This window comes from Phragmites australis, chromosome 3, assembly GCF_958298935.1.
Source record: "Phragmites australis chromosome 3, lpPhrAust1.1, whole genome shotgun sequence".
Lineage (NCBI taxonomy): Eukaryota > Viridiplantae > Streptophyta > Magnoliopsida > Poales > Poaceae > Phragmites > Phragmites australis.
The window spans coordinates 5,692,928-5,707,072 of NC_084923.1; the positions used below are offsets into that span (position 1 = coordinate 5,692,928).

A 14,145-nucleotide genomic window follows, 5' to 3' on the forward strand; every position below is an offset into this window, starting at 1 on the left:
TGCTTATCTGACTGATGGTTGATAAAGTGAAGTACTGATGTGGATGTTTTAAAAAGAGTATGAATGGATATACATTAAAACAGGGTGAATAACTGAGTTGCATAAGTGAATGCTTTTTTAATGTTCTAATATAGGCAATTTTAGAAAGCCACTTAAGTATTTTTAATTGGATTAGTCTAGCAATTTTTCAATTCCGATGTAGGTAATTTGTGTCTGTCCAAAAAATACATCAAAATATAACCAAGATAGATCTCATTTTGTTGATAAAAATGTAAGGACTACAATTGTACAAATGGATCAGAGATTAGATACACAGTTTAGAAAATATAAGCATTTGTATTTGATGAAATTTTACTTTTCGTGTGTTCACTTGTCCTCTTCTTTGTATGGAACACATGGGTATAATTTACCTTCACATGGTTCTATTTTTGTTTTTTTATCATATGATTTTGCTTATATATTTTGATAAATTTGCTTATATAGTAGAAGTGTATAGAGGAGAATAGATAGATTTTCATCAAGATTGTGTTTGGTTTTTGTCACACAATGATCGTGAGATAAAAAAAAATTGAGCTCTACACACTAGATGCTAATTATCCAAAAATGGAAAATGGATGTATGTGTTCAGATCAGCTTTTGCTAAATACTGGCGTGCATGCTAAACTACTATAGCATACATGCCCGAAATTTAGCCATATGGTAAAAAGTTATTCGGTTTTTGTATCTATGAATTCATTTAAAACGGAACAGCACATGATAGAATTCAGAACTAGACCACAAAGAGCAGGGTAAGGCAAGGGCAGATATAAATGGCCAACCTAACGAAATGAGATCTCAATTGGGAATTCAATCGCTTTTAGTCGTTAACTCCTTTCAAATCAAATAGTAGTTAAAGCATACAAACTTTAAACACGGATGGCTGTTCTCTGCAGCATATGGTATGAATACGAATTTTCCTCTTATGCCTGCAAAAGGCCATTCCTTTTTCCAAGTTTCCCTCCTATTTCTCTCTCGAAAGGAAAGTGCGTTGCCTTTTGCAACTTATGCTGCAATTGGATTGCTACAACTAAATGTTGGAGTATAATGCGAGCAAAAGAAGATAGCAGCAAATAGATATAGTAATGGTCATCAAAAGATCCACGATTAGGCTAAAGCCGATGACTAATCGGTACCCGACTTTTGCCGAGGTCCCTTGTGCATTGTCCAAAGGTGACTCTGGTCTTTATTGGTGGCAGGTCGCAGCTAGCAGCGGGGTCTGCGATTCAACCGCGCAAGGCCGGTGCCACGGCCGTGTGTCGGGCGGATTGATCGGAACCGCATCGAAAACGGCGTGCAGACGAGAACGGAAAGGTGTAGGCAACGGCGTACCTCTCGCGGCCGGCCGGCGAACTGTCGCGGCAGACCACCCGCGCCCGCGCGATGCCGCGGTCCCCGGCCGTGCACCGTGCTCCCGCCCCGCCTGGTTCCCCGCGCGAGCGGGCGGGCGCCGTCGCAGCCGCAGGATTCGGCCTGGAGATGCAGGGGCGTTTCGGCACCGCGCGCTAGAGGCCCAAGGGCCAACCCGCCCAACCGATCGAGACGCGGCGTGAGATCTGATGGGATGGATCGGTTAGCCTTTCAGGCTTCCGCAGGCCGTTGTTGCGCGGGCGTGTACTCGCTCCCTCGCGCGCTGGGCCGTTTCATCAGCTGCAAGCCCTAGCCCTTCCAAGAGTTTTTTTTATATTTTCTAAACAAAATAATTAAAAAATATACTTCGGATGAGAAGAATTACGGGAGTAGACGTCTGCTGCGCTCTCAAAGTTAAACCACCCAAGGGTGCCATGGTGGTGCCTCCGGTGGCATGATGGCAGGCCCGTAGGCCTTATCGTCCTCTGAGAGGACAGTTAGCCCCTCGCTGCATTCTAAGATAGCAGTTAAGCCCTCACCTCTCCACTATAAAACGGTTTAAATATAGCCTAAATGATCATTTGAATCTAGAAAAAAAAGAAAGAGAGGGGGAGAAGAGAAGAGGGAGGTAGCACTGCGATGTCTTACTATTTTGGATCTGCGGATGTTTTAGATCTCGATTTTCAATAATTTTTTTACACTTTTGTTTTTATTATTAATTAAAAAACTACTAGATCTAAGGTATAATGATATAACATTAGTTATATTATATGAGATCTAGGATTTAACACGGTAATCAGAAAATGAGTTTTTTTTGTCTTTTATAGTATATTGTAAAGATCTATTTCGATATGGTAGGATAATAATCAGATGTGTAATTGTATTTAGAGTATGTTAGTTTTGATTATTAGACTTTACAAAGTAGTAATGTATGAAATAATTATAAATAACTAGAAATTTTATTTAGTAGACGGGATTTAATTAGTTGAAAGTGGTTAATTTACTTAGGAGCAATATTGATCGGAGTGAACTAAACATATTGTTAGATGATCATATGTCCTGATAATTTTGTTAGTGTTTCGATAATCAGAAGTATATAGTTTCAGTATTGATGTTGGATATATTTTTGGATGTTTCTAGGTATGTCTGATAAGCTATATTTTAAAATATATTATGGTGAAAGTCAGATCGGTTATGATACTAGCGGTGTAGATCTCTTTGAATTTTAACATATCGTTAAGGATTTAGTAGGGCCAATAAGAGGACTATAGTGAGCGTGTACAAGTGGTTGATGCGTCATTTTTAACTGGATCCCTAGCACCATGAGCTTAAGCTGAGAGTTGTGCTAAAACGTGCTACTCAGAGGTACTTTGGGGAGCTCGTCCCGATTAATGTGACAGCTACTTAGGGGCAGTACGTAGATATATCATGTGAACGTGGTTTCCCTCTTTTGCTATTAGCTGAGGCATACTAGAAGGATCCAACAGAGATAAATGTTGGGAAAGCAGTGGCATGAACAAGCCAAGCTATGGTGGATGAAGCAGACTCGATAGCTGTGGGGGACGAGCAGGATGTTGGGATGTGTAGGAGATGCAACCGAGAGGTGTGGCTAATGAGGGGGGCACATCTCTAGCATAATTGAAGAGATAGAAAGGGAGGATCAGGAGGTCGAGGAAGCCATTACCGATGAGGATTCATCTGACGAGAAGAAAAGTGCTCATGTTCCTGCAGAATAGAGAATTCAGGATTTTTCATAGCTAGTAGTCAGTGAGGGTCATCGAACACCATGGAAATATCATTAGAATGAGGTATCGTATGATGCTATATATCCTAGTAAGGAGGTTGTTATTAATGCAGTGAAATACTGATCATTGTCTTTTCGGAGGCAGTTCAAGGTTGTGAAGTCAAGCAAAAGTGAGTATGACGTCAAGTGTTTGGTGCTTGATTATCTGTGGCGGTTGCACGCATTCAAGGGGAAGTGGGTTGACCACTGGGAGTGCTTAATAGTTAGGGAGCATAACTGTTACATTGAGGAAATAGAGTTCTCCTACTGTAACATGTCATCTATTTTTGTTGCCAATATTATGTACGAAGAGATTGTGAACAACCTAAATTATGAGCCGTGATCAATAATTTGTGATATCGAGGAAAGGTTCCAGTACATAATAAGCTATGCCAAAGCATGGAGGGTGAAACAGAAGACTATTGAGATGAGGTTTGAGTCATACGAAGCATCATATGACAACTTACCACGTTAACTAGTCACAATATGTGCAATAAAGCCTGAAAGTTACTTTGACGTCAAGCATTACCCCTCGAGTGAAGTGTCTAGACTACTAGTACTGCAACATGCTTTCTTTGCATTTGCGGCAACCATCAAGACATTTAGGCATTGTCGGCCCATCATTTACTTGGACGAGACGTTCCTCATTGGGAAGTATAAAAGACAAATACTGTCTGCAATTGGGGTAGACGTGAGCAACTAAGTCATGTCACTGGGGTTTGCCTTTGTGGAGAGCGAGAACGGGGATAGATGTTATTGGTTCCTTGAGTGGGTGAAGCATGCTATTGTTCTAAACTGGCCTGATGTATGTTTGATTCATGATAGACATGTAGAGTTGTTGCAAGTTTTGCTGGATATGCAATACGATATTGTTCGATAGTGTGGAAGAGCAAAGTGGACAGACTTGAAGAGCAGGTGGTGCAGGAGGTATATTGGTGCAAACTTTTATGGACAATTAAAAAACAAGCACTTGATGAACCTTTTCAAGAAATTGTGCAGCCAAAACCAGCAGAGAAAGTTCCATGCCCTATGGGCAAGGCTAGACGAACTAACCATAAAGCAATCAGCTGAGGTAGTAGACACAGGAGATGAGCCAGTTGCTCTTTGATCCATCCCAACAGATACTCTCCAGATAGTAAGGAGGTCAGAATAATCTGTTAGAAACTTCTCGCAGTGGGTACAATATTAGCCTAGAGAGAAACGAGCCTTAATGTACGACACTGAAGGGATAAGGTATGGAATAATGATAACTAGTCTTGCTAAGGTCTACAATTGGGTTATGCGGGGTATGGGATCTCTCTCTCTCTCTCTCTCTTTGAATTGTTAAAGGTATTTTGCATGAAACTTGCAAATATTTCATTGATCGCTACGCAGCTGTTGGCATATAACCGTATGTTGTATGGATCGATGCTATGTGAATATATGGAGAAGGCCACAAAGAATGCACATATGCGCAACACAAATCTGATGAGAACTACAGAGCACATGTTCAATGTCTTGTGCCGGAATAAGGGTTGTAAGGGTGGCAGGCATGAGCGTCATATGCAAGAGTGTGTGCTTAGGAATGAAACATGCATATGTTCGTGTTAGAAACCACAATTGCTACATTGGTCATGCACACACGTCATATCTACATGTGCGAAGTCCCATATGCTACCCCGACAATATGTTTCCCGATACTTTATGAAGGAACAGATATGGAACACATAGAACAATGAGTTTTATGGATACAACATTATTGATACATTTACAAGTGATCCCGGTCTCTCGAAAATCTACATGCCAGGCTTAGAGAACATGAAGTACGGTCTGGGACGTCGATAAACTCGGCAGGTTCGGAATGATATGGATGAATCTGAGGTAAGTCCAAGGGTGAAGCGATGCAGCAAGTGCGATGAAACTAAACGCACATATAAGAACTGTCCGATAAATGAACCTGGTGTGTAGATGGGGTCATGACGGTGGTCAAGTGTGAATGTGTTATATTTGTGAGGTTTCTGCCTAACCTAGGTACGTTGTATTCGGGGAATATGTACTTATATGTTATAATATATTCATGTAACTATGTGTACATGTATGTTATATGTTGTTAATGTAATAGTGTGTAGCTGTATGTTATATTTTGTTCATGTAACAGTATGTACATATATGTTATGCATTGTTCATGTAACTGTGTATATTTATGTATTCTACAAAATATTTATATTTGTTTTGAATGCAAATATGGCTCACCCACCGACCCCTGAGCTTTTTGACCCTGCTGTGAACACGAAGTACCGCAACATCTTGTCTGCCATTCACCAAACCGATTTAAGAGTTTTCTGACCATACAGGTACGACATTGCATTTTTACTTATATATTCATTTTCACATTTACCGTATGTAATAAATTCATCCATTCGTAGGTCACTCTAGTGATTATGCATGGATGACAATGGCAACATCGCACTTGTCATACCCGAGTCAGGAGGATGAGCCTAGGTCAGACCCCACGTTCGACATCATGAGGGGTTTCTTCGCGGGCACCTCGGAATACGCCATCGTCACGAGGTCCTAGTTGTCCGGTGCTCCACTACCGATGCAGCAGACCCATGAGGAGGCCTCAACGCCCGCGGTCGCTATGAGGCCTACCATGTAGGTTGTTCTAACAGACAACCTGTCAGTGACACAGGAATCAGGGGTCCCCGAGTCCCGAGGCCAGATCAGCAGGTTGCCACGTGGTGCCCTCCTGCGGGATTATCTCCCCGAGATGCGAGAAGACTAAGTCCCAGGAGAGGGTGCTCGGGTCCATGAACAGTGGTCCCCGAGTACCCAAGTTCTCCGATGACCCGAGAAGACCAAGTGCCGGGAAGAGGGTGCTTGGGGCTGCGAATAGTGGCCCCCGAGCACTCAAGTCCCCCGGTGACATGAAAAGCCGAGTACCGGGAAGGGGGTGCTCGGGGCTACGAATAGTGACCCCTGAGCATCCGAATCCCCCGATGATCCAAGGAAAGTCAGTTCCAGGAGAGAGTGCTCGGGGCCACGAACAGTGACCCCCGAGCACTCGGTTCTCTTAGGGCCAAGAAAAGGCATATCCGGGAGAGAGTGCTCGGGGCTGTGAACAGTGGCCCCCCGAGCACTCGGTTCCCCGAGGGCGTAAGAAGTCCTTCGCCGATGGCCCCCACAGAGGTCCAGCGGTAAGGTGTCAACTAGTGAAAGGCCCGATGCTGAATTTAAGAGGGCGCGTGGCCTGTCACCTCCAACTGCTCTTCCAAGCTTGCTGTCAGTCCCTGCCACGGCCTGGCAGAGAGGCGTGGGGACATTTAATGCACGGGTTCCATCGCGGGACATCCGGCGCGCCTCGGGATAATATCGCGAAGCCCAAGGCGCCCCTCCTGCTGCCCTGCTATGTCAGACTCGTTCCGACAGAGCGGGCACGTCGGGCTGCTCGGTGGCTGCCCGGTGGGCCCTCCCCTCGGCGCCCGTTGAAGAATGGCATGATGACGAACAAGACCTGACGGGGCGCGTTATCAACCCTCCCCGTCACCTCGCGCGGTAGCCCATGATTGTTGTTTTCCATTTATGGAACCTTGGAACTCGCGCTATCCCTTTCTGGGCACGCTACCGCCCCGGCGGGTATTTAAGGCGGGGTGGGCTCCCCGGAGAAGGACCGGTTGACACGGAACAATAGACAAAGTTGAAGCTAGGCAAGACAGAGGTTCAGTACAAGCGCAGAAGCTCAGATCACCGAAGAACAAGGGGCCCAAAGCTCTAGACTAGACAAATATTCTTGTAACCCAGCAGAACCTCTGAGAGACATTCTCAGAACATTTATAGCATACACACAGGAGTAGGGTGTTACGCTCAGTGCGGCCCAAACCTGTCTAAAAACATCCTGAGCATTTACTACTTTCTGCATCCGATCCTTCCATTCCACCTGCATCGCATTCACGCCCATTTATTTCACCCACAAAACAGATTCAGAATCATCCCCCCGGCCGAATCTCAAAGGGGGTCCCTCCGGATTCCTGCTTGAGGAGTTTACCCTCCGACACAACCTGACCTACTCTAGAAGCCACATGAGGTCAAACCAGAGGTAGCGGCGACGGGACCATGATGGTGGGAACAACTGATGGTAGCAGGGGAGACAGTAGTAGAATTTTATCATTGCTTTTGTAACTTAAATGTTTGTTTCACGATGTATCTTCGATTCGCAAACTAGTCATCTACTCTTCGATGTGTACATGTCTACTTTCTATGTATTACATATTTAGGCGTTATTACTTACTATATCATTAATGCATTTCTTAATCCTATGTGACTGCACGTTGCCACCTTTTTAGAGAGACGCGACCCCTCGCTGTCAGCTTTTCAGACTGACGAAATTGCTTTCTGCCACCTTTTCAAAGTGATGTGACTGCGCGCTGCCAACTACTCAGAGTCTAGTGACCGGTCGCTGCAGAAAGACATCCAATGCATGCATTGTCTCTAAATTATATAACTACACTTGGTCCATACACCATCGGACCCTGCTTATAAAATGGGAGGCCGAGGTAACGAGAAGGTCATGACATCACAGTTTTTCGAAACACCACTATCATCTGATACCCTATAGCACACCATGGCTGGCTCCTCAAGTAGATATTTCTCGTGGACATTAAAATCCTTAATGATAGCCCTACAGACTATGAAGGAGACCAATGCAAAAGGTAACGATGTGTTTAAGGAGAAGAACATGAACAAAGTGCTGTTGAAAGGGTAGACCATGACTCGTTGTCCCTGTTTCACCACGGAGGAATGGAGATGAATGGTAAGCTCTGTGACCTCTATGTACCTAAAGACGCACTTGTTAGAGTGCCGTAAGAGATATATCAAGATGTGCGAACTAGCCGATATAGAAAAGTGTTATAGCAAGCGAGCACGCACCATAATTATGGACGCTTAGCCGTACGAGGAGCACATTAAGATACATTCATCGTTATTACATGCCATCGCTATTTGTTAGGTTGCATTTCTAAGACACATTTATATTTTTGTATGCTCTTTTTTTTTACTAGGTGTTCTCTCGTGATGAAGAGTTGTTGAACAAACCCATGGAGAACTTTATTCTTTTGCATATGCTCTTCGGTGACGACTGCCTACCCGGACATAATTGGAGACGGCGATGTGGTCGTTCGAGATCTCCACGCCATTGCGAAAGAGGTGATGTTTCGAGCCACCGTGAAAGAGGTGGTCATTTGACAATCACCACAAGAGGATGTGCTTCTACCACTTTCTCCACAACTGAATAGGTTGGTTCCGACGATAATGATTTCATGCCAACTACTCAGAGAACTCCATGTTGTTACGATAGGGTAGATGATTTTAATCCAAACTTTGATTATTTTCCGTATACACCGACACCATATAGACTAAAATCTCATAATGCGATTACCAATGGATGGACCGGGAGATAAGATATAGACAACTTCAAGGGTCATTTCGTTCGTAATATTTATGCTACTAATTATTGAACTTATTGAATTCAAGATGATTTTATTATTTTTAATCTATTACTTAAGGCATACATGTATCTTAAATGTAGTCTACATGATATTAATAATGTTTAAATTCTATATACATTCAATGTGATTTTATCATTTTATTTACATGTATTTATTTTATCTTCACTTAAATATTTTTTGAGTTTTTTATTTTTATCTTAAATAGTTTTTAAAATTTATATTATTTTTTATATAAAAATATACTCGTCCTGTGAGAGGAAGGTACGGCTACCCGCCCCCTCCGCCCAGCGCGTGGCACCCCGGATGGCTTACCTTCTTTTGAGAGACCGAATTATTTTGTTTAGAAAATATATATATAAACACTCCCCTTCCAACGGGCGAAAGGGTCGGCGGACAGGGCTCACGTGCCGCAGTAGCGTGTGCGGCAGCTCTCGAACCTTCCAGATCCATTGGCACAGTCGAAAGGACGGAATAGAACCGTTGCGAAAGTGGGTGCAGCGCTTTTTACTGGATCCGTGTGGGGTCTGTGAGCTCACCTGGTGGACAGACATATGGGTCCGGCGAGCATTCACGTCATCACGCGGACCTCGTGGACGCGGCCTCATACTCTATCTCGGGCTTGAAAATTCACACGCCACACGAGAGCGGATTTTCGTTTTTCTATTGCGCCAAGGCAACGAAAACGATACTAGTACTCCCTCCGAATTCAATACTTCCACTTTTGTCCAAAGACATATAATAAATCATTCCAATATAGTATCAATTTTAAATGATAAATGATAAAAATATTATTAGAAATTAGTCTAAATATTTTAGAATCTATCGTAAATAGGTGAGTAAGAAATATTTTATAAAATAAAATTTAAAACTAAGTTTTAAAAACGTAAAATGATTAGTATTTGAAAACAAATAAAATGATATAAAAACGGAGGAAGTAGTAAACACCTTCGTGGCTAAGCATTTCAGCTGGACAGATCGAGTTTGAACTTTGAGTCTTCGAAGCCCTGTGCTTAGAGATGACTGCACCATGTTTCTCAGGAAAATAAATAAATAAATAAAAAGATTGACAAGTTGATTCGGCTGGCTCCCAAATAAATTCCTCGGCCGAAAATAAAAGAAAAGCTCACCTACGATTCCTGGAGCCTGCAGATCAGCCCTTGTCCAGGAACCGTACGAACATCGAGCCCACCGCCAACGCCCCGCCCCGCCCCGCCCAGCCCCACCGGCGACATGAATCCGCCCGCAGCAGCCGCGTCGTCCACCGGCGGAGGAGACCGCGCCGCGGAGTACGCGCCCTACCCGAGGCTCTCGCCGGAGGACGTGGCCCCGCCCCCGCCTCCCCCGTACCATGCCGCCACCGCCGCGCCGCCTGCCTACGGCGGCAACCCCTACGTCTCCTCCCCCGCCGGCGCCGACGCGCCGGCCCCGAAGAGTGCGTCCCTGCACGCCCAAAATCTGGCCTCGCTAGCCGCCGATTCGGCTGAGATTTGGATTGTTGCTAACCTGGTTGGGGGTGCTCTCGTGTGGTGTGTTTTTGTAGATACGATGGACTCGGTGAAGGACGTGCTCGGGAAGGTGGGGAAGAGGTTCGGCGAGGCGGCCCGCAAGACCGAGAACATTACCGGCAACTTCTGGCAGCACTGTGAGCTTCGGTTTCATATGTATTGCTTTGTGTTTTGTGTTCTGCATCGAATTGTTAGTGAGAAGTTTATTTGAAACTTTCAAGTAATCTTTGTTATGTTATATGGAATTAAGCTGTGATTGAGTTGTGCTGTTGGTTATCCACGATGAAATTGACGAGGAATCCTTGTTGATGGGGTCAGACAGATTCTAGTTCCAGCTGATGTCATTAGTCATGTTTGGTTGGGGATTACTGGTGACAATTCCAGATTATAATGGTGCTAAATTAAGATGCTCTTGGACAATTGATTTTTTGGGTCTTCTGTAGTCTGTACAATCCCTTTTTGTGGCATCGTTGAATAGTTGAGCTAGTCCTGTATTAAGTTGATTGGCATGGGTCATGGTTAATATGCGTCTTCTTAGCTTATGTGATAGAATTCACGCGAACATGAAAAGTTTGGTCCCCTGTATTCAATTGCACAATGTGTAATGACTTGTTTGTGCATATTCTGTTTGGCAAATTATGACTACGTTTCTTGAAGTTCTTACAGTGCAGAGTACCTGAAGGGTATTTAGATCTTCCTGATACTTTTAATAATGCGGATCAATTTGGATAGCTGTGTTGGGATGAAATGTCACATCTACATTGTTTTCCAGATACACTGATTTTATGTAGCCTTGTATCAAGTCATAGAGTGGGGTTCTCATCATATGGCATGCAGCATTGATCTTGTTTGTCTTTAAACAGTAAAAACGGGACCAAGCATTACTGATGCAGCAATGGGCAGGATCTCCCAGATCACCAAAGTCATTGCGGAAGGTGGATATGAAAAAATTTTCCATCAAACTTTTGATGTCGCCCCCGGTGAAAAACTCAAGAAGCCATATGCGTGCTATTTGTCAACCTCTGCTGGTCCTGTTATGGGTGTTCTTTACTTGTCCAATGTAAAGCTGGCATTCTGCAGTGATAATCCACTTGCTTACCAGGTTGGAGACAAAACTGAGTGGAGCTACTACAAGGTACCTATTTTGATTGCTCTATGTGTTTTGCTATAGTTCAGGAAGTATAAAGATTGTTTTACGAAATGTACTTCATGTTGGTTACGATAATCAGGTTTACATATTTGTCCTGAAACAATATGTTCGTATGAAAAGTAAGTAGCGGATTTTTTTTTCCTGTATCCATCCTACTTTGATTATACATGTCATTATGGCTACTTCCTTTCCACTTTGGTCTGAGCATTGTGTTCATCCTAACCCAAATAGGAAGTTTTTGGCAATCTTATTTGCTGACATTAGTCATCAATCAATTTACAGTATCTATATTTTATAAGAGAATATGTAACTTAGAATTTGTTCTCTATCTGAAAATAGGTGGTCATTCCCCTTGCTCAACTGAGGTCAGTTAATTCTTCGACAAGCAGAACGAACGCAGCTGAGAAATACATTCAGGTGGTTTCTGTTGATAACCATGAGTTTTGGTTCATGGGCTTCGTGTACTACGACAGCGCCGTGAAGAATCTACAGGAAGCACATCAGGAGGCTCAGAGTTCGCGTGCTCAGTGATGTCTATAGATCGGAGCTAGCATGTAATACATTGCAGTTGTTTTTCGAAACAGTAATACGTTGCAGTTGTGATATACTGGTGTCCCGATTTAGTTGGATAGGTGTCGTCGGCATTTGCTGCGATTTGTACCAACTTAAAACAGTTCTTCGATGTGTGACATCGTGTGCATCCTGTCATGTTTGGTCTCTTCTATGATTGTCATCTATGATTTTAGCTCATTTGGCTTGAGGAAGTAACAGTGAGAGTGTCTGTTCTGACTTGTGAGGCTGAATGCTAGCACAAGTCAGAATAAAGCAGTGGAAGGCGCCCCTATAATCAAGTTCAGGTTGGGGATTAGAAAGTGGTTTGAGTGATCAATTTATCCATGATTTGTTGCCACGCCGGTTCTCTCCTTACTAGGCCTGGGCGTTCGGGTATACCCGGAAATTTGGTCCGGGTATTTTAGGTTTTTTGAATTTCGGTCTTCTAAAACTAGTACCTGAAATATGGTTCAAAAATTCGGTCATCAAAATTTCGGTTCGGATACCAGAAATACTCAAAATACCCGATCAACATAGCAATAGTTCCAAGCAATCAGTAGCATCAGCAACATTCTAGCACTTAAAACATATGATTTCAGCAGCATTTCAGCACTTAAAACACATTATTTCAGCAGCATTTTAGCATATTTCAACACATAAATATACCAGACAAGATTAAAGAATAGAATGACACCATAAGTGCATAACATTTTAGTGCTTTAATCTCACACAGTCACATATCATAAGAACACAATAACACAAATGACAGTCACATATCACATTATTCGGTATTTCGGGTACCCGAGGAACCTGACCGAAGCAACATAAAAAATTTCGGTTATCTGGGCCCCATACCTGAAATACTACCTGAAATTTTGGTCATCGGGTATTTCGGTCTCGGTTCTCGGTCCCGGTTTTTTTACCAAGGCCTACTCCTTACTGATGCGGCAACCCATCAGCGGCATATGTTGCATTACCCCAACATTCTAGATGTTGCGATTACGGTGATAAAAACAATACCCTGTAGAAAAATAGCATGCAAAGGGAGTATGTTCCTTTGGCGCACAAACCTTGGGCTCGAGCAAAAGCATCGGCCAACTTGTAAGAACCGACTTGTACTACTGCTGCTGCAACTGCAAGCAAGCCACCTTGTACTACACTACACTTCACAACGACGCGCTTTAGGATGTGTTTGGTTCCTTGGACTAGATTTCATAAAGCTGCATCGTATAAGCAAGCTGAGGGGAAGCAGGCTGAACGAAGTCGTATTTGTTGAAAAGAAAAGTGCTTGGTTGATATATATGTATGGACAAGCTGAGTCGAGCTTCTGTTTGGTTGATTGAATCTGAGACCGTATGAGCGGATGTAAGAGTTGAAATTGTGATTGATTACTTGCATAAAGAGGATTTTGTAATACTAACAAGTGGACCCACCTGCATGAGTGGCTACAGAGCATGTATCCTCTGCATCTGTCGGGCCAGGTTATGGAGTAAAGCTCAAATTGAGCTTCACTTCCGGGCTAAGATGAGGTTGTATATTTGCACCCGCCAAGCTAGGTTGCAACAGTAGATATAGGCAACAAAACAAGCTCCTTTTCAAAATTCTACATCTCCGCTAGGACAGGATAAGAGAGATACGGGAACCAAACACAACCTTACCTGGCCAACGTCACCCTTGACTCCTCGGCCGTCCGATCTCCCACGTCTCCCTTTCCCAATTATAATAGGCCGCACGTGATGTAACCCAGGCTTTCTATTTCCCCTTCGGTTTGAGGTCATCGTCGGGATTTCTTAGGTCGGAGGAAGGAAGCAAAAAAGCAAATTTGCCTTCCTTGACACCGATCTCCAACTCCTCAGTCTCCAGTCTCTCGAGATCCCCTTTGCTGATTTCGCCATGTGTAACGCCGACAATCGCCGGAATAGGAGCAAAAGGTTCTGGAAGTGGGACGAGAAGAGAGCATAAGGTTTAGGAGGAGGAAGATTACTTTTCATTCGACAAACCTCTCAGTAATAGTACTAGTTCCCTTTTATCCTCACGACAACACACCATGGCACTTCCAGGTCACGTGACCCTACGGTATTCCTTCAACTACTTAACCTTCCAGATCTCATCAGTATGCCATGAGGCTTTAGATTCAAATTTGGCAACTGGTTTATCAGGTACACTCCTGACATGCTAAGTCCTAGAGGGTGTCCTCTTGCCTTTGTCCAAAATAGCTTCCTGAATCGCTGCAACCTGTGCAGCACGGTTGATAGTTTCAGGCAAGTGCATTTCCACTGCAGCGCG

General features: G+C 43.7%; 1 protein-coding gene across 1 annotated transcript; it reads left to right on the forward strand.

Annotated features, from left to right (window-relative positions):
• The first annotated feature begins 9,729 nt into the window (after positions 1 to 9,729).
• On the forward strand, positions 9,730 to 12,029 carry LOC133911774 (GEM-like protein 1). Its single transcript, XM_062354174.1, has 4 exons — positions 9,730 to 10,084; positions 10,193 to 10,294; positions 11,021 to 11,292; positions 11,647 to 12,029. Exons 1-4 carry the CDS (start codon positions 9,883 to 9,885, stop codon positions 11,836 to 11,838), a joined length of 768 nt encoding a protein of 255 aa, XP_062210158.1. The 5' UTR covers positions 9,730 to 9,882; the 3' UTR covers positions 11,839 to 12,029.
• Positions 12,030 to 14,145: the final 2,116 nt, after the last annotated feature.

Bases quoted from the DNA above. Each gene is read 5' to 3' on its own strand.
- LOC133911774 (XM_062354174.1), top strand. From the start codon at position 9,883: ATGAATCCGCCCGCAGCAGCCGCGTCGTCCACCGGCGGAGGAGACCGC. The intron at 10,085-10,192 runs GTGCGTCCCTGC...GTGTTTTTGTAG, and splicing joins CGACGCGCCGGCCCCGAAGA to ATACGATGGACTCGGTGAAG. The intron at 11,293-11,646 runs GTACCTATTTTG...ATCTGAAAATAG, and splicing joins CTGAGTGGAGCTACTACAAG to GTGGTCATTCCCCTTGCTCA.